The sequence below is a fragment of the Mesoplodon bidens genome (assembly GCF_964165515.1).
Source record: "Mesoplodon bidens genome assembly, chromosome: 7".
Classification (NCBI taxonomy): domain Eukaryota; kingdom Metazoa; phylum Chordata; class Mammalia; order Artiodactyla; family Ziphiidae; genus Mesoplodon; species Mesoplodon bidens.
In genome coordinates, this window is record NC_138164.1 from 75152063 (window position 1) to 75168843 (window position 16781).

Sequence of the window (16781 nt, forward strand, 5' to 3'; positions counted from 1 at the left end):
TAGAAACCCACATTTTACTTTTACACCATAGAAATCATAAATTAGCAGAAACATTCATATTCCTTTATAAATTTCAAACATTTGTAGGTATTATAATTCTATGGCTACAGAGTAAACTGAAAGTAATTACATAGTTTTTATTAACTAGGAATATTTCATCCACCTGAGAAATTCTTAAGTCTGCTGACTGTTAAATTAAAAAAAAAATTTTATGTTTAAGGGAAAGAAATATTAAGTCCTCTACTCAGAAAATTTTACTCACGAGAAGATTGTAGAATGGGTCTCATCGATGCTGGTAGGAAAATCCATCCAATCAGGTCAGGGGTTCTATGTTCTCTTGGATGGGTCAGCAGCTGTAACTTTCAGAGTTTTCCATAGTCCAGCCAACTCCAAATGACTCTGAACAGAAGAAACATTGCAGGTTAGTCCTTGAGTAGAAAATAGAGACTACATCTCTGAATTCTACCTCTTTTCCTTTCTCACCTTGACTCTATGGAAATTGTCACTTGCAAAAACACTGCTCAAAAAATAATTGAGAATTATGGGTACTACTTATGCAACTATTTTATCTTGTGCTTTTTTGTTGGTGCTAAGGGGAAATAGACTTCTGCCTATCCCCTTCTGAAATACAGAATAAGTTTTGGGTTAAATTTATATTTCCATAATTTCATCCACAAAATTAAATTACATATATTATAAATGAATTATAGTAACCATAGAGTAGGATCATTCATCTTTAAATTTCTATTATAGAATCAATATTTAAAAGGCATCCATTTTTTTGAGATATATCACAAAATATTATCAGTGAAATCATATATTATGGGCAATAGTTAAACCTTTTCATATTTTCTTCCTTCATTATACACAAACATACACACACAACTCACTGTCATATATATATGTACTCATGTATGCCAATTAAATATTGTAGAGGAGAACTTTTAATTCAGTTTCATCCAGATGCTTCTGCTTTCCTTGGTGCTAATACTGAGAAAATGATATTTTTCAACACAAAGAAAAATCATTAGTTGGGTATAATATTCACTTATGGGGTAATTTTTGTGGTGTGTCTGTCTTATACTTCCTAGCAAATGATTTCTTTCTGTCATTACCTCTAATACTTGGGGGAAAATGTTGACTCTTCCTTTGAATGTTGGTCTGTTACGAATTAGGGACTCATTGTTAGTATTGCTAGTATTTAATTTTTAAGGACCAGCCTTAGTGCACTGGACACAGAAGACATTGGATGTCAGAACTGTTGCTTATCATGAGAACTCTCCAGGTTCTGCTGTTTCTTTGCTGTTTGTTTCACTTTATGCCACAGCAGTTCCCACAGGACAATACAAAGTGCAGACATATAATTGTTCCTTCAGTTACCCAAATATTAATGGGAGTCACTCTGCTTCTTAAGAAATAGAAATATTTGGCTCAAAATGCTCCATGCAGATAATGTTCAAAGTCCTCCCTAACATTTCCACTAAATCTGTGGGACTCATCTTTTTTTAACAGCATCAGAATCAATTCAGGCTCTGGAACCTATCAGAGACCTAAGTCAGCCACAGCTGTTCAGAATTCTCCTAGATTCAGATAAATAATAACTCCCTTTCTTTGATTTCAATATTTAAAAATCACAAAAAAGTCTTCTAAGCACATAAAATTAAAAGTATTACCTATTATAATTTTTATATTGTCCCATTATAGCTTTTCCAGATTCTTGGTACTCACTGCCTTCCCCTATGGTGCTTGGCTCTCCTCTCTTCAAATGTCCCCTCTGCTCTTTCCACAAACACAGATCCCCACTCTTTTTATTTCTAGGCAGTTATTGTTGTCCTTATATCATAGGCACTGGCTCATATTCACGACTTAGACACTGAAACATAGTATGAAATATTACACACAGAAGACAATCCCATATGAGATTTTAGACATGTCTTTTTTTCTGCAGAAAGAATTGATTCTCAAATTTGATGGGACTAAGCTGGACACAAGTCATCCCTGAGATCTTCACTGTGAGGATTTAGCTGTGAATCTATCATCCCATGAGGTTCTACTCGCAAACCATCAAAACAGAAAAGAGAAAATGCCAGGCAAGTGCAACGTGAAAGCCTGCTCCTGAAGTGACATCCTCGATAGATATCACAAAAGAGAAACAGGGGCATAGAACAGAACTGAGAGGAAAAGCAGACCCAGCTGTGGAGATTCAGAGACTCAGGTCTGAATCAGGCTTCCACCTATCACACACACAAAATTCGTGATAGGAAAAACACTGATTTATGTGGATATTTTGCAGATCCTCAATTATGCTATATAAATCCTTCCAGAATTTGCCTTTTTCATTAGAGAAATATGTCATGAAGTACTTTCATATCAGTGCATGCAAAGATTGTATACTTTTCATCTTCTGTTTAATATTACACTGTATGGATTTAACAGTTCATATGGAGATTCAATTATTCATGTGTTTATCTTTTTAGTAAACTTTTAAATTTTATTCTGGAATATTTTTAGAATTGCAAAAAAGTTGAAAAAAAGATACAGAGATTTATCATATACGCCCTCACGTAGTTTCTTTTTCCCTTAAAATTATCATCTTTTATTTTATGCAACATTTGTCAAAACTAGGAAATCAATATTGACATGTTACTATTATCTCCAAATTTTTAAATTCCAAACTTTATTTAGATTGCACCAGTTTTCATATTAATGTCCTTTTCCCATTCCAGGATCCCATCTAGGATGGTCCTTTGTGCTCATTCCTCCTCTGGTTTGTGACAGTTTCTTTTCTTGACTTTCATGACCTTCACAGTTTTAAAATATACTGGCCAGGCCTTTTGTAAAATGATGCTCAGTGTTGGGTTTTCTCATAATTAGACTGGGGTTATATTTTTGAGAGGAGCAACACAAAGATAAAACATTCTTCTCATCACATCTTATCAGAATTATGAGGTATCCACCTGGCATGACTGTTGATGTTAAGTGTGATTACTTGGTTAAGGTAGTATTTGGAAGGTTTCTTTCCTGTAAGGTTGATTTTTTTCCTCTTTTATTACTCTGTTTTATGGAATTGAGTCGCTAAGTCCTTCCTATCCTTAAAAGAGAGGTAGATTATGCTTTGCTTTCTGGGGCATGCATATATTAATTGGAATTATTTTCATAAAATATTGTTGACAAACTTTTATATGGTTTCAAACAATTGAAATTCTTAAAACTGCTTTAGTTAAAACCGTTTTAGTTAAAACCCTTCTACATGATTCTTCATATACTGTGCTTTTTAACAGTAAATAAAAATCATTAAATGAAAAAGTCTTTATGCAACTTAACTAAGAAAAAAGAGTGAAGGCAAAAATTATTAATATCAGAAATGAAAGAGGAGACATTATGACAGATACTATGGACATTAAAAGGATAAATAGGAATGTTTTGAACAACTCTATGCAGATTTGGTATCCTGGAGAAAAAGTAAATTTCTTAAAAGAACCAATTTATCAAAATCCAAATAAGAAAAAAGAGACAATTTGAATAGTCCTACATCTATTAAGGAATTTGAGTCACGGTTTAGAAACCTTCCAAAATAGAAATCACAAGTCTCAGATGGATCCACTGGTGAAATCTACCAAATTTTAATGAAGAAGCAATTCTCTGCTGCCTCTTCCAGAAGATAGAAACAGAGGGACTATGTCCTAACTCACTGTATGAAGCCAGCATTCAGTACCCAAAGACCTAAAACAAACAAAGAGATCACAAGAAATGAAAAGAACATATCAATAAATTTCATAAGCATAGATACAAAATTCCTCAGCAAAATATTATAAGATAGAATCCAACAATGTATAAAAGAAATTCTACACCATGACCAAGTGGGCTTTATCCCAGATATGCAAAGCTGGTTCAACATTCACAACAATTAATGTAACATATCACATCAATAGTACAATGAAGAAAAAATGATATGATTGTACCAACAGATGCAACAAAAGCATTTGACAAAATTCAGTACTCATTTATTGTAAAAAAAAAAAACCACCCCTCTGCAAACAAGAAATAGAAAAAAACATCCTCAACTTGATAAAGACCATCTACAAAAACATACAGCTAATATTATACTTAATTATGAGAAACCAGAAGCCTTCTGGTAAGATCAGGAAAAAAGCAAATGTGTTTTCTCTCACCACTCCTTTTCAACATTGTATTTGAAGTTGTATCTAATGAAATAAGGTGTGAAAAGTTTCTTCTGCTTTGGTTCTTCTGGAGCCAGGAGCTAAAGCCCCAACACACCGAAGCAGAGGAGGCTGAGGTGCCCAGCTGTTTGCTCCTGGCCCCTCACCTCCACAGCAACAGCAAAGCAACATGGACTTCAATCAACAGTGGAGCTGCTAATAGAGCTGCTATGTAGGAGTGTTTATGTGCAGGAGCAGAGGTTACAGAGAGAAAGATCTGGCTGAAATTCTACTCTTCCTTCACCAAGGGCTTCGGTCCTTTTTCTAAGCCTATGGCCAGTGTTTCCCATGTCACCTAGGAATCCATTCTCCTCCACCCTGATAGGTGTGAGGGCCCTGGTCTGCCTGCTGAGCTTCTGGTCACTATAACTCCATCCTCCAGAGCCTCTGTTTTATAAGGACACTCTTCTCAAATCTGTCCCAGAGCTTCAAAAAGGCAGATGCCTCATAGGCAGTGCTGCCCTGGCTAAGAGTCCTGAGGAGTTGGCTGGAGACCTGCAATCCCTGTTCCTTCCCTGGCTCTGAGCTCTGTTCATCCCACCACACTTCTCATTTATTGGAAGGCTGAGGAAACCTGTTCACAGTCCCGCATCCATCCAGTCACAGCAAGACCATCCCACTCTGAATCAGGACAGTCCACTGGCAACTATCAAAAGCTTATATCTACATATCCTTTTAACTCAGCAACATCATCTTGAGCATTCTTTCCAATAGAAATTCTCACAAACAAGAATATATGTACAAGAGTGTTATGCTGCATTTTCAATAGCTAAATCAGTAAATAGAAATCAATCAAAATTTCTGAAATGCTGGATATCACTGAACAAACTATACTACATATTATTAACCTGTTACATCAGTGACAATAGCTGGTAATTACTGACTTAGTCTATGACCTCTTGTATGTTTTCAACCAATGGATGTTTATTAATATTCTAAAAGAGCTGATTCACATGACAACAAAAAAACACTGCAAAACAATTCACAATACTGAATGATATAAAATTAAAAATAGAAATTCACTGATGTCAGTCAAGCTCACAGACAGTAAACTTAGAAGCCAAAATGTTAGTTTCTTACCTTTGCAATCAGAAATGTGTAGTAATATGATCAACTTATTGAGTTCCAGAATGTATCAATATATCTAGGGCATTCATTCTGTGGGTGGTCTTGAGTAATAAACTTAAAATAGATCAAGGAGACGTATTTTTATGTTTGATAACTTTTGCGGCATATAACCTCATGATGGCTTCTTGACATGCCAACTTGGCAGGGCTAAACTACAATGGGGGAAGTGAGGGCAGCAGCATGTTTTAGCATACAGACACCTCTGATTATTCAATCAGGCACTAAACTAATCCAAGTGATACCATGAAGTAGTTTTGCAGACATAAGTAAAGTCTTTTATCGTGATTTTAAACTAGAGAGCTTACACTAATTTATCTTCCTAGCTGTTGCTTGAGGGGCAGGCTCCTAATTAAACACATACTTACAGGCCCAATATCATCCTCTCCAGGGAACTCTAGGCTAGTGCTGTCTTCAACCTCTTCCACTGAGGAGATCCAGAGTGCCAGTGTCTCCTGAAGAGGAAACTGTACATTTGCATCTGGTGCCCTGATTTTAGTGACTGCTGCAATATGTAAAATATAGAAAAACAGAGAAATAAAATAAAATCACTTTCATGTCAGCATTCCCAAAACCACTTTATGACTAATTGGGAACACAAGGTATTATTTTAGTAATCAACCTATATTGCCTTACTTCACTTAGAAAAGAAGGGTGCTAGGGAAAATGGTTAAGAATTGAAAAATAATGACCTTGGGAATGCTTGTAACAATTGTGGTCCCCCATGAGAGAGAGGTTGTGCTTTTGCAGTTCAAGGTCATTTTTAAAACATGTTCATAAACATTTAGGAGCATCAACCACTGGAAGCATATATATGTGGTACATGTATCTTGGAAGAGTTAAAGACAGGATCATGATTCTCACTCCTTCCAAAAACTCTGCATTCTCAAGTTGATTGTTCAGTGAGAAATATATCAGGAAAGGAAGGTAAGGGTATGTGTTATTTCTTCAAAATGTTTCTTTGTCCTAGTTTTCCCATTGTGGTTATAGTTCTTTCTGTTTTGTTCCAAAGCAACCTATAAATGACATTGTCCCAAAGGGGTCTCTGTGCTGGGGCCTTTCTCTACTGTCCCCCCTGAGCTAGGTTGGGGAGCACCAGGCAGAGAATCTCCTGTCCTGTTGTTGCTGGGAGACACTGGGGGGCTTGGTCTGGAGTGTGACAGTGAGGGGCAAGAGAAATTTCCATTCTGAAGTTGTCGCCACAGATGTTCTTACACTAAAGTCCTACTTTAAATTTTTAAAACCAATCAGTCAACAAAATAAAGCACTTCCTCCATGACAGAACATATTTAAACAAACCTCAAGAAACAGATTTCCAAGTTTTCCAAGACATTTGCTAAACTCTCTAAGTGATGAAATAATCTTTCCAACTTCTTTGGTAAGTTAAAAATAAAAATCCATGATATCTAGAAACACATACGAAGGCCCATTTGAGGGTGGCTTTGTGGTATAATCAGTGGTTCTTGGTGAGAAGATGTTTGCAGAGATGGGTTTATGAAGATTATCCAAGGTGTTAAAGCAGTCTTGTCCTAGGTTTCAGGAAATCTCATCATCCATATTAACCCTATTAGAAGACTGGTGAAATGCAATCACTAGTAAAAAGCGGGTGTGGTTCAGAGCTCAATGTAAGGACACTAAAGGAGCCAAACTCATTCTTCTCCAGAACTGAGAGCCAGTGTTTGGAGCTCACCTGGCTCTGGAGACTTCTGAGAGCTACCACTACCACCCTTGGAAGCCTTGATCCCCGAGCGGACATTGTCTTATTACTTTTCCAGCGAGGATTGTTTCTACAGCACTTTCAGTGAGTACACAATTTACCATAGAGCAGTTCATGGGACTCTCCTGAGGGGAAAAAAACACAATTTCCTAATGTTAACAGAAAATTGTGGTTGTTTCATTGAAATAATCTTGTGTGCCAACTTAGTGAAATGACTGTATTTCTGTGTTGTCATCTTGTCTTGGCATACATGTTGGAGTTAATATGGTGATTAATTTTAGTTATCTGATTTTGTTCACCTCTTAGTTATTCCTATGTATTACAAAGACTCAGAAAGTGGTTGTCTGATATCTTATATGTTTGTGTTTGATGTAGAGCCTAAAAATAATTTTTAGGACCATTTGACTCCATGTGCAGTACCTATTACAGTCTACTTTAAAAGTGGAGTGTGTCTGTATACACAGGAGACATAATATTCTACACAGCAGAACTAGGTAATGCATTCAATAATTTGGGAGAAAATATTGTTTTAAAGTGAAGTAAACGTTGTCTCTTCAGAAATGTGAGTTATTCTGACTGAAATTTTAAAGAAACTAGGAAATGATTGGGCAAGAGAAAAGTGACACTTGTGTATATATAGAAATTTAAGAAAGTTGAGGAACCTCTGTACTTAACTAGTACAGACATGAGGACCCAATTTTTTTAGCAAAATCAGTTTTAAAAAGCATGATTAATTTTTCGGCACTGATTATTATCATAACCTGCAAACTGCATCTTACCACAAGCTGAAAGGGGTGCTTGATAACAGTTTTAAAGACTGAGAAGATATAAGCATTCTCTTTCATTTTTGGTTTGATTGATGAGTGTGGTACAGATAAGACAGGAAGGCAAACTCAACCAATTAGTATAGCCATGTAAGTTGCTTCTGGTTAGAATAGGATCCAATCTGACAATGTTTAGGTTCTTCTTCATTATCTCTGAATTATTCAGAAAGTGTTTTGCAAAGAAAAAAAGTGTGGATCTAGATTCAGAATGAAATAAAAAAGGACATCCAAAGAGAAATGCCTGACAATTATACGAAATAATAAAAATACAAGCTTAGTCAAGTATGCTGCGCTAAATCAATGACTGGCATTGAGCATCATGATTGATTGTTTAGGGCAATCAGGACCCACCACATAGAGCTATAAATTAGGTCAAATTCCTGAAGCTCATGCTACCTAGAGGAAAATAAGATCTCAACAAACCTGAGGTTCTCCTTTAGGTAGGGGAAAAGAAGGCAAGAAGTTGTGTTGGTTTGGCAGCTGAGAAAATTTTCTGCAGCTCTTGAGAGTTCTCTTTGTGTCTCAGTTTTCCATTTCTGTCAAATGAAAAATCCTTCCTAAAGCAGTGTATTATACAGTGACAATCTGTCTGATATTCCTTGGGCCTTTTTTGTCTTTGGGGTAGAGGAATAAACTCCTGATTTCCTTCCCTCAGAAAAATGAACTCAGACATCTCAGAAGCCTTCCAGAAAGAGCTCACCTGCCTCATGTGCCTGAATTACCTTCTAGACCCAGTCACCATAGGCTGTGGACACAGCTTCTGTAGGTCCTGTCTCTGTCTTTTCTGGGAGCAAGCTGAAGACCTTGCCAGTTGCCCAGTGTGCAGGCAAAGATCAGAGCAGAAAAACCTCAAAGCCAGTTTTCTTCTGAAGAATCTGGTGTCCATTGCCAGAAAAGCAAATCTCAGGCAATTCCTGAACTCTGAGGAACATATGTGTGGGACCCATAAGGAGACAAAGAAGATCTTCTGTGAAGCCAACAAGAGCTTGCTCTGTTTGGTCTGCTCTCAAAGTCAGGAGCACAGGGCTCACAGGCACCGTTCCACTGAAGAGGCTGCTGAGGAATACTGGGTGAGTGATGTCTGTGCGAGCACTTAGAGAGCTGGAGGATGGTACAGCTACGAGATTAAAAGGATATTACAGTCAGGACTTCCTTGGTGTCACAGTGGTTAAGACTCCATGCTCCCAATCAAGGGGGCCCAGGTTCGATCCCTGGTCAGGGAACTAGATCCCACATATATGCCCCAAATAAGAGTGTGCATGCCACAACTAAGGAGCCAGAGAGCCACAACTAAGACCTGTCACAACAAAATAAGTACATTAAATATTTTTTAAAAAAGGATATTATGATCATAACGATGATTAAACCCTCTCTTTACTGAGTGCCAGGTACAGACCTAGTTAGCAATGACAAAGCTATGAAAAAAATGCTGCAGCATACCTGCCTTTATGGAACTTGTATCCAATGGCTAGGTGATAAAGTTCATTGAAGTTATTTGGGTGATACATTATTATGCTCAAGGCTCTATAACGCCTTCATTTTGAGAAAGAGTCTTTGGCTCTAAAATCCACAAGTGCAAAAATTCTTTTCCATTGGATACAGGTTTCCTGACTCTGAACAAAGAAGGAAGATACAGTACATTGGAATTAGCAGGCAGCAAGCATCACTACATCCAAATTCTGATGTAAGATGCCAAACTACCTGAAAATTAGCCATGCTCAATAAAATCCTGTTCCTTTCCCTAGATACATGATTCCCTGATGGTGTGTGGTTCTGTAGTGTGGAATCTTCTAAAACTGATCCATAGTTAGGAAGAATAGGGAAATGTGGTGATCTGTTATAGTCCTTCTAGTCTTCCTCTAGGTCCTGTACCTGACATCCCTGGGTACACTCCATCGTTTGGGGTCTGAAACCTTAATCTATTTGCTTTTCTGGTGTTAACATTCAATTATTTTACAGGAGAAGCTGGCAAACGAAATGAGATCTTTATGGGAAAAGATCCAAGAAATTGAAAGAAATCTCAAGAAAAATGGCAGAGGAACTGACCCTTGGATGGTAAGTATGAGAATGTATTCCTCTTTGAAGCAAGTTGAGGCAGACATGCTAGAAACTCATCCCTTAATAATTTGAGGTGAAATCATCATGTGCCATGAAATTCTGAGAATGGGTTGAACACCATTTTAAAACATTTTCTATGTACCATTTGAACCTACAAAACCCACCTCTTGGGTTTTTTAGAATCTAATGGATCAGTAACTACAACAAAAGATCCACTAGAAGAATGTGAAACAAGTGCTAAGGTGGAGGCACATGGAGAGATGTGGACGATTCCATGCCCATGATTCAGGATCCCAGGGAAAATTTCTCATGTTTAAGATCAATCCCAGGTCTGAAGATCAAGTGGGTGTTTAAAAATCCATGGGTTATTTCAGGCACAGACTTCTGTAAGTCATACATTCCAGAAAGTAAAGGGCATGTCATTGGGAACCACAAGTACTTCAGTCTGATTAGTACATGAGCCCAGGTGATACAAAGGAGACATGAACAGGAATTTAGGGGGTGTGCCTGTCATCGTGAAAAGCGACAGCTCACTAGCTAGAGAGTGATATTAGTTCAAGTAGGAGAAAATGTGACATGTTAAAGAAAAACCTCAGGGAGAAAAGGAATAAGGAGAAAGACAGAGATGGAGAGTGAGAGAGTGAATCCATCAATACTGGGAGGGAATATGCAATGGAATGAGGATGAATGACCTTCCAAACAATATGGGAAGGAGGCTGTGGCCTTACAGGGAGGACAGAACCTGTTTATAGAAAAAAGGAGGGGAGAAAGAAAGGGCTAAGAAGATTGGCACCTGTTTGAGGGCAGTAGGTGAGATTCTTAGGAAGATCTAACTTTGTATACTAACCCTGAGAGTAAAATGGAACATGGCTGCTCAGAGAGAAACTCAGGCTGTGGAGTTTGGGAGGATTGAGTTGAGAAACGAATTTACTTATTAACATTGAGATGAGGATATTGCGTATGATGTATGAATCACATTTCAATTGCTTGCATGGGGTCTTTCAGATTTGAAAGCAGGCATATGAAAGAAATGATCCATGAAAAGATTTTCTCCAGATGTTTCAGGAACTCATGAATTTGATGAAATTGGTTTGAGGAAAGGGTGGGTTTGGCTCTTGATGTAGTTAAAAACAATGAAAAATAAGTGAAGGAAAGAGGAATAAATTTGATTTCTTAGAAGATACGAATTTGGGATTTGGGAGAGAACATGAATCAGAGCAAACTAAATGCGTTTGAAATCCATCTCCCAACAGTTCTACGTGTATCGATATGGAGACATGATTAGCAAAACTTATCAGATGGTAACTCCATTTCTTCAGGAGGAAGAAAATTACTACTTAGGGAGTATTGTAAAAGAAAGCCAAAAGATTTGTAAGCAAATCAGAGAAAGACAAGAGGAAATGAGTGGAAAGAAGACAGACCTCAAAGTAATATACAAAGAGCTCATGAAAATGTCCTATAAACCAGATGTGGAGCTGCTCCAGGTAAGAACTGAGGACTGAAAATATTTTTTCTGAAGCTCACACCTTCAATGACCATTAAATGGTACCAGGGGTATATTTATTCATCTCTTGCAACCTAAGGTGGGAATCTCTCCTAGTTGGAAATATTATAGATGAAATGCAACTCATCCAAATCATGATTGAGCAAGCTTTACAGAATTGTTATTATGGAGACTCCCCAGGAATATTCCCTTCTCAAAATCTCCTTTTGTAGCTTGCTTCTGTCAAAACCAGAAAGGAACAACTTATGTATTGTCATTCAGTTTTTTGATCTCCAGCTGAGCAATGGGAGAAACTTGGCAAAAGCTCATATATTTCCACCTCCTGTTGGAATATTCTAGGTTTGAGTTGCCTTTTTGGAGGGGCATATTACCCTTTTGGACAAGCCCTAGGAAAGAAGAATTTACAGAGAGCTGAGGGTTGCAGCAATGCACAATCGCTACCTTTGTCCTCTCTCTCTCTCTCTCTCTCTCTCTCTCTCTCTCTCTCTCTCTCGCTCTTTCTCTTTCACCCTCAGGTTTGTTAATTTATGAAGAATTTAGATTCTTTCAACACATTGTGCCAGAGCTTTCTTTAGGGAGAAAAAGGAAAACTGGTTTTCCAGACTTTTCTTGTGGTGGTGATTAGATATCTTCTGAAGTTTTCCCCAAACCAAATCCTGGTTGGCTATTTATGAAGACGTCTAATCTTATAATTTTTTATTTTATTTTTGACAGGAATTGGGAGACAAACTGAAATGGTAAGTCTAATCTTGTGATGCTGACCAGGGCACTGTGAAAGAGATCAAGCTGCATTTAACAAAGGGAACACATAACTTACTAGATAATACTACATTGTTTGTGTGTGCTTGTGTAGTGCCTGTTTTGCTGAGTATGATTTCCTGTTCCGTTTGAATGAGAACCTAGCATCAGAAGTTTGCTCCTGTGGCTTAGAGAGGTATGTGCTGTAGAGCTCAATGCAGAAGTTTCTAAAAGGCCAGTTTTTTTTCTGATTTAAATTTCAAAATCATAAACACACTGAAGTGCAAGGACTAGTACTTCCCAGGCATTAGGTGAGAGAGGCAAGTATCTCTGAGAAATGGGGGTGAAATCAGGTCGTGAATTAAAGTGAGAAAAAATTTCCTAAGAATGGCATGATCCCATCCCATGATTGTGGAGAAAAGGATTTTGATAAGAGAGTTGATCTGAAGGATGCTGACTTTTTCTTTTTGTGGTACACAGGCCTCTCACTGTTGTGGCCTCTCCCGTTGTGGAGCATAGGCTCCGGACGCGCAGGCTCAGCGGCCATGGCTCACGGGCCCAGCCGCTCTGCGGCATGTGGGATCTTCCTGGACCGGGGCACAAACCCATGTCCCCTGCATTGGCAGGCAGACTCTCAACCACTGCGCCACCAGGGAAGCCCTGCTGATTTTCTCTTAAAGGCTGTGGTTAAGAGTCCTGGGCAGCAGAAAGTTTAACCACATATTCCTCCTTACAGGAGTGAGTCAGCACAGCTGCACATGCCTCAGCCTCTGCTGCCAGAACTCCGTGCACGACCCATCACTGGGCTGATGGACTGGCTCAACCGCTTCCGAGGTGAGTGTCACCCCATTGGTGTGTCCACCCTGCAAGGTCCTTCAGTGATGTTTCCACAGACAATCTTTCCCTCTTCACCTCTCACCTTGTACAGAACAGCCTGCAAATAGGCATGTATAGACATGCGTAGTCACAGAGTCACTAAAATCCTTACAAAATACATGCAGGCTGGTGCAGGGATAGATGTGATTCAGGCCTCATCAATTACTTATAAATTTGATAAATAATTTCTATAATGAAAAAAAGGACATGCTCCAAAAATGGCTCCTTGAGCCCTAGAAATATCATGACATACAATGTCAGTTGTTCACTGAATTCTAGAAAACAGGTTATTAATCCAGGATATTCCAATTTCAGAGTCTAAGTGCAGTTACTTAGAGGTCAAAAACATTTTTGCTTGAAAGTTTCTTGGCAATTGAATGTATGATGTGTTTTTTCCATTGATATAATCAGAAAAAAATATATAAGCCACAAAAATTAAATGCAGAAACCAGGATTTGTGAACAACAACAAGAAAGAAAATTGGTGGTTAACGAGCCACATAGAGCTTCATGATAAACCTAACCCTGGAAGGTAACTTAGCAGGAAGTGGAAGACTAGGCCTTACATTGGAACCACATATCAAAGGCGGAAATTCCTACAAGGAAACCACTTTTTTTTTTTTGCGGTATGAGGGCCTCTCACTGTTGTGGCCTCTCCCGTTGCGGAGCACAGGCTCCGGACGCGCAGGCTCAGCGGCCATGGCTCACGGGCCCAGCCACTCCACGGCATGTGGGATCTTCCCGGACTGGGGCATGAACCCGTGTCCCCTGCATTGGCAGGCAGACTCTCAACCACTGCGCCACCAGGGAAGCCCAAGGAAACCACTTTTAAGAAGCCATCCTTAGGTTTTGCTTTTGCAGTGTCCATTTGCTAACTTAACTGAGATGTTAGAATGATCACCAATTCTCTACTCTACAATGTATTTTTTTTTCCCTGAGCAGTGGTGGTGGAGGTGGAGGTGAGTTATATTGCCATGGTCTTGGAGGTGATCAGTGCCCGGTGTCCAGTCTTTTAGATGTCAGGAAAAGTACCCAGCCAGAAGTAGCCATGACCTCCCTATCCTGTATAATCTCTGAATTTTTAGGAAGTTTTTTCCATGGTAACTAGTTATCTGTTTCCTCAGCAGATATCCTGGCAACATTTGAATCCAATGTTCCCAGTTAGAACTGCACTTCTGATAACCTTAAGGTTTTTTTTTTTCCTCCCAGTGAGACCCTAGGTGGACCCTCTTCTCTCATAGATATAATTTTATTTTTAACATTGATTTTGACTGGAGTATTCTCTCATCTCTCCACAGTAAAAATTTCATTCAATAATGAAGTAAGCAGCCAGCACATCAGGCTGTTTGATGATGCAAGAAGTTTGAAGTATGAGCATGACAGCCTCTATGTGTCTTTGGATGGCAGAACATCGAAGTATTTTGCTGCATGGGGATCCCAGGGCTTCACCTCTGGCAAACAATACTGGGAGGTGGATGTGGACAGCTCTTGGGACTGGGCTGTAGGCGTCTGTAAGGATTCTTGGACAAGGAAAGATGACAGCATACTGAAGGAATCCAACAGGGACAACTTTCTCCTTGTGTGTGTGAAGGAGGGTCATCATTACCATCTCTGGACCACCATCCCGAACACTCCTCTGTACATAGAGAAACCTCAGGGCAGGGTTGGCGTGTTCCTTGATTTTGACAGTGGGAGTATGGGTTTTGTGGACGTTGCCAAGCGCTCCCTCCTTTGGAGGTATGAGGATGGCCTGTTCACTTTCCCTGTCAGGCCTTTCATTTGCACTGGCCACACGTGAGGAGGGCTAAGTCAGGACCCTGACTGGATGCTCAGGACTCCTTCTCTGAGGGAACCCTTCTCAGGTGCAGCAAATCAAGGTTACTTCATTGTCTTTAGGCTCTTTCTACTGTAATGGAACCTCCTTTTATTGCTATTTGTTATAAAGATAGTGTCAAATGCAAACTTTTGTTGGTGTCTTCCATCTTCTTGACAATAAAAGCTTGCCTTATAGACATTTGTCTGGAATATATGATGTGGCTGTTCACCTGTGTTGTGAGCTTGCTGAACTCACCAAAGTATGGGCGTGTGCTTCCCACTTCCTGATACACAGTACAGGAACCCAGGGATTACACAGCATGGACAGACCTGGTCACTAACCAGACCCAGGTCAGCCCCCAACTTTCTCCTCCTTCCTCATGATCTACTCTGTCCTACACATCAATTCACCCTCCGGGTGAAAACCGATTTGACAGAGAATTCTCCACTGACCCTGGAGATGGGGATAAGTCTTCTTTTCTTAGAGAACCCAGAATTTGCAGGTCCTTTTCTTTTACAATAATATAAGGGAAAAGACCTAAAGACAGGAAGTGCCTCATGAGGGGCACTGAACAAATCTTTGCCTGAATAAATTAATAAATAGACAAAACAATTATCTTATTGGAAAGGAGCTTTGCAATAAAAGTTAGGGACTAGAATGTAAAAGTTTAAATGTTCAGGATTTGAAGATGGATGTCAAAAACTGATTAGAGGGCTTCCCTGGTGGCGCAGTGGTTGAGAGTCCGCCTGCCGATGCAGGGGACACGGGTTCGTGCCCCGGTCCAGGAAGATCCCACATACTGCGGAGCGGCTGAGCCCGTGAGCCATGGCCGCTGAGCCTGCGCGTCCAGAGCCTGTGCTCTGCAACGGGAGAGGCCACAACAGTGAGAGGCCTGCGTACTGCAAAAACAAAAAATAATAATAATAATAATAATAATAATAATAATAATAATAATAATAAAAAACTGATTAGATTACACACATTGAGCTTGAGCCCAATTGATTTTTAATTATCTTTGGAAAAGTGCATCTGTGTGTTGGAGGCTCTGTTAGTGTAGATACTAGAAGTGTGAGGGTGATTGTGTGTATTGCAATCATGGTAGTCTTACGTTATTGTTTTATATTATTTTAATTTAACTTAGGATCATCACCTAGGCCACGAAGGATGAGATGGTAGGACAGGGAACATTGTCTGTTCCCATTTTACCATCATACAATAGAGCACTGGTTTTTGATTTAAATGTTGCTGTCCCACCCACACTGAATTGTATATTCACCATTGTAATTCCACCACTAAATATACTTCCTGAATATATTATGATGAGTTTTTCAACACTGGTTAATTAAATTTACTATCTAGCTTATGTTATAAAACTTACTGCATCCTTGTAGCAAGAGCTTCCTGTATTATCTGCTATTTGAAATAAAAAGAATCATGTCTTTGGCACTAATTTTACAGATTTCATGTTGAGCAAGGAAGCAAATGGTATAATTTGCAACATGGTTTTCCAAATACATTCAACATTTCAGCCAAGGATCAAACCTGCGTCCCCTGCATTGGAAGGAGGATTCTTAACCACTGGACCACCAGGGAGGTCCCTATTTTATTTTTTGATGGTTCCCAAAAGTTATTTTACTTTGAATATATAGGAAAAGAAATCCACAAACGAGAAGCTATGTTCTATGACTATGTCTTTTAAACAATGTTTTGCATTTACAAAAAAATTTTTTTCCTGATTAAAAGCACCAGCTGAAGATACAGGCTGCTAAAAATATAAGACATTAGAAACCCATTAAAAGAAGTATGCCAAACATGCTTATTAAAAACCCTTTAAGGGGGGTTCCCTGGTGGTGCAGTGGTTGAGAATCCACCTGCCGATGCAGGGGACACGGGTTCGTGCCCTG

At 39.0% G+C, this 16781-nt stretch overlaps 1 protein-coding gene across 1 annotated transcript; it reads left to right on the forward strand.

The window, feature by feature from the left end:
• Positions 1–7084: 7084 nt before the first annotated feature.
• Positions 7085–14859, forward strand: LOC308620802 (tripartite motif-containing protein 43-like; the record flags this gene model as incomplete). The annotated part of the gene is made up of 8 exons (XM_081240703.1): positions 7085–7146; positions 8542–8956; positions 9846–9941; positions 11198–11428; positions 12163–12185; positions 12302–12382; positions 12923–13020; positions 14360–14859. Exons 2-8 carry the CDS (start codon positions 8546–8548, stop codon positions 14857–14859), a joined length of 1440 nt encoding a protein of 479 aa, XP_081096829.1. The 5' UTR covers positions 7085–7146; positions 8542–8545.
• Between the last annotated feature and the right edge of the window lie 1922 nt (positions 14860–16781).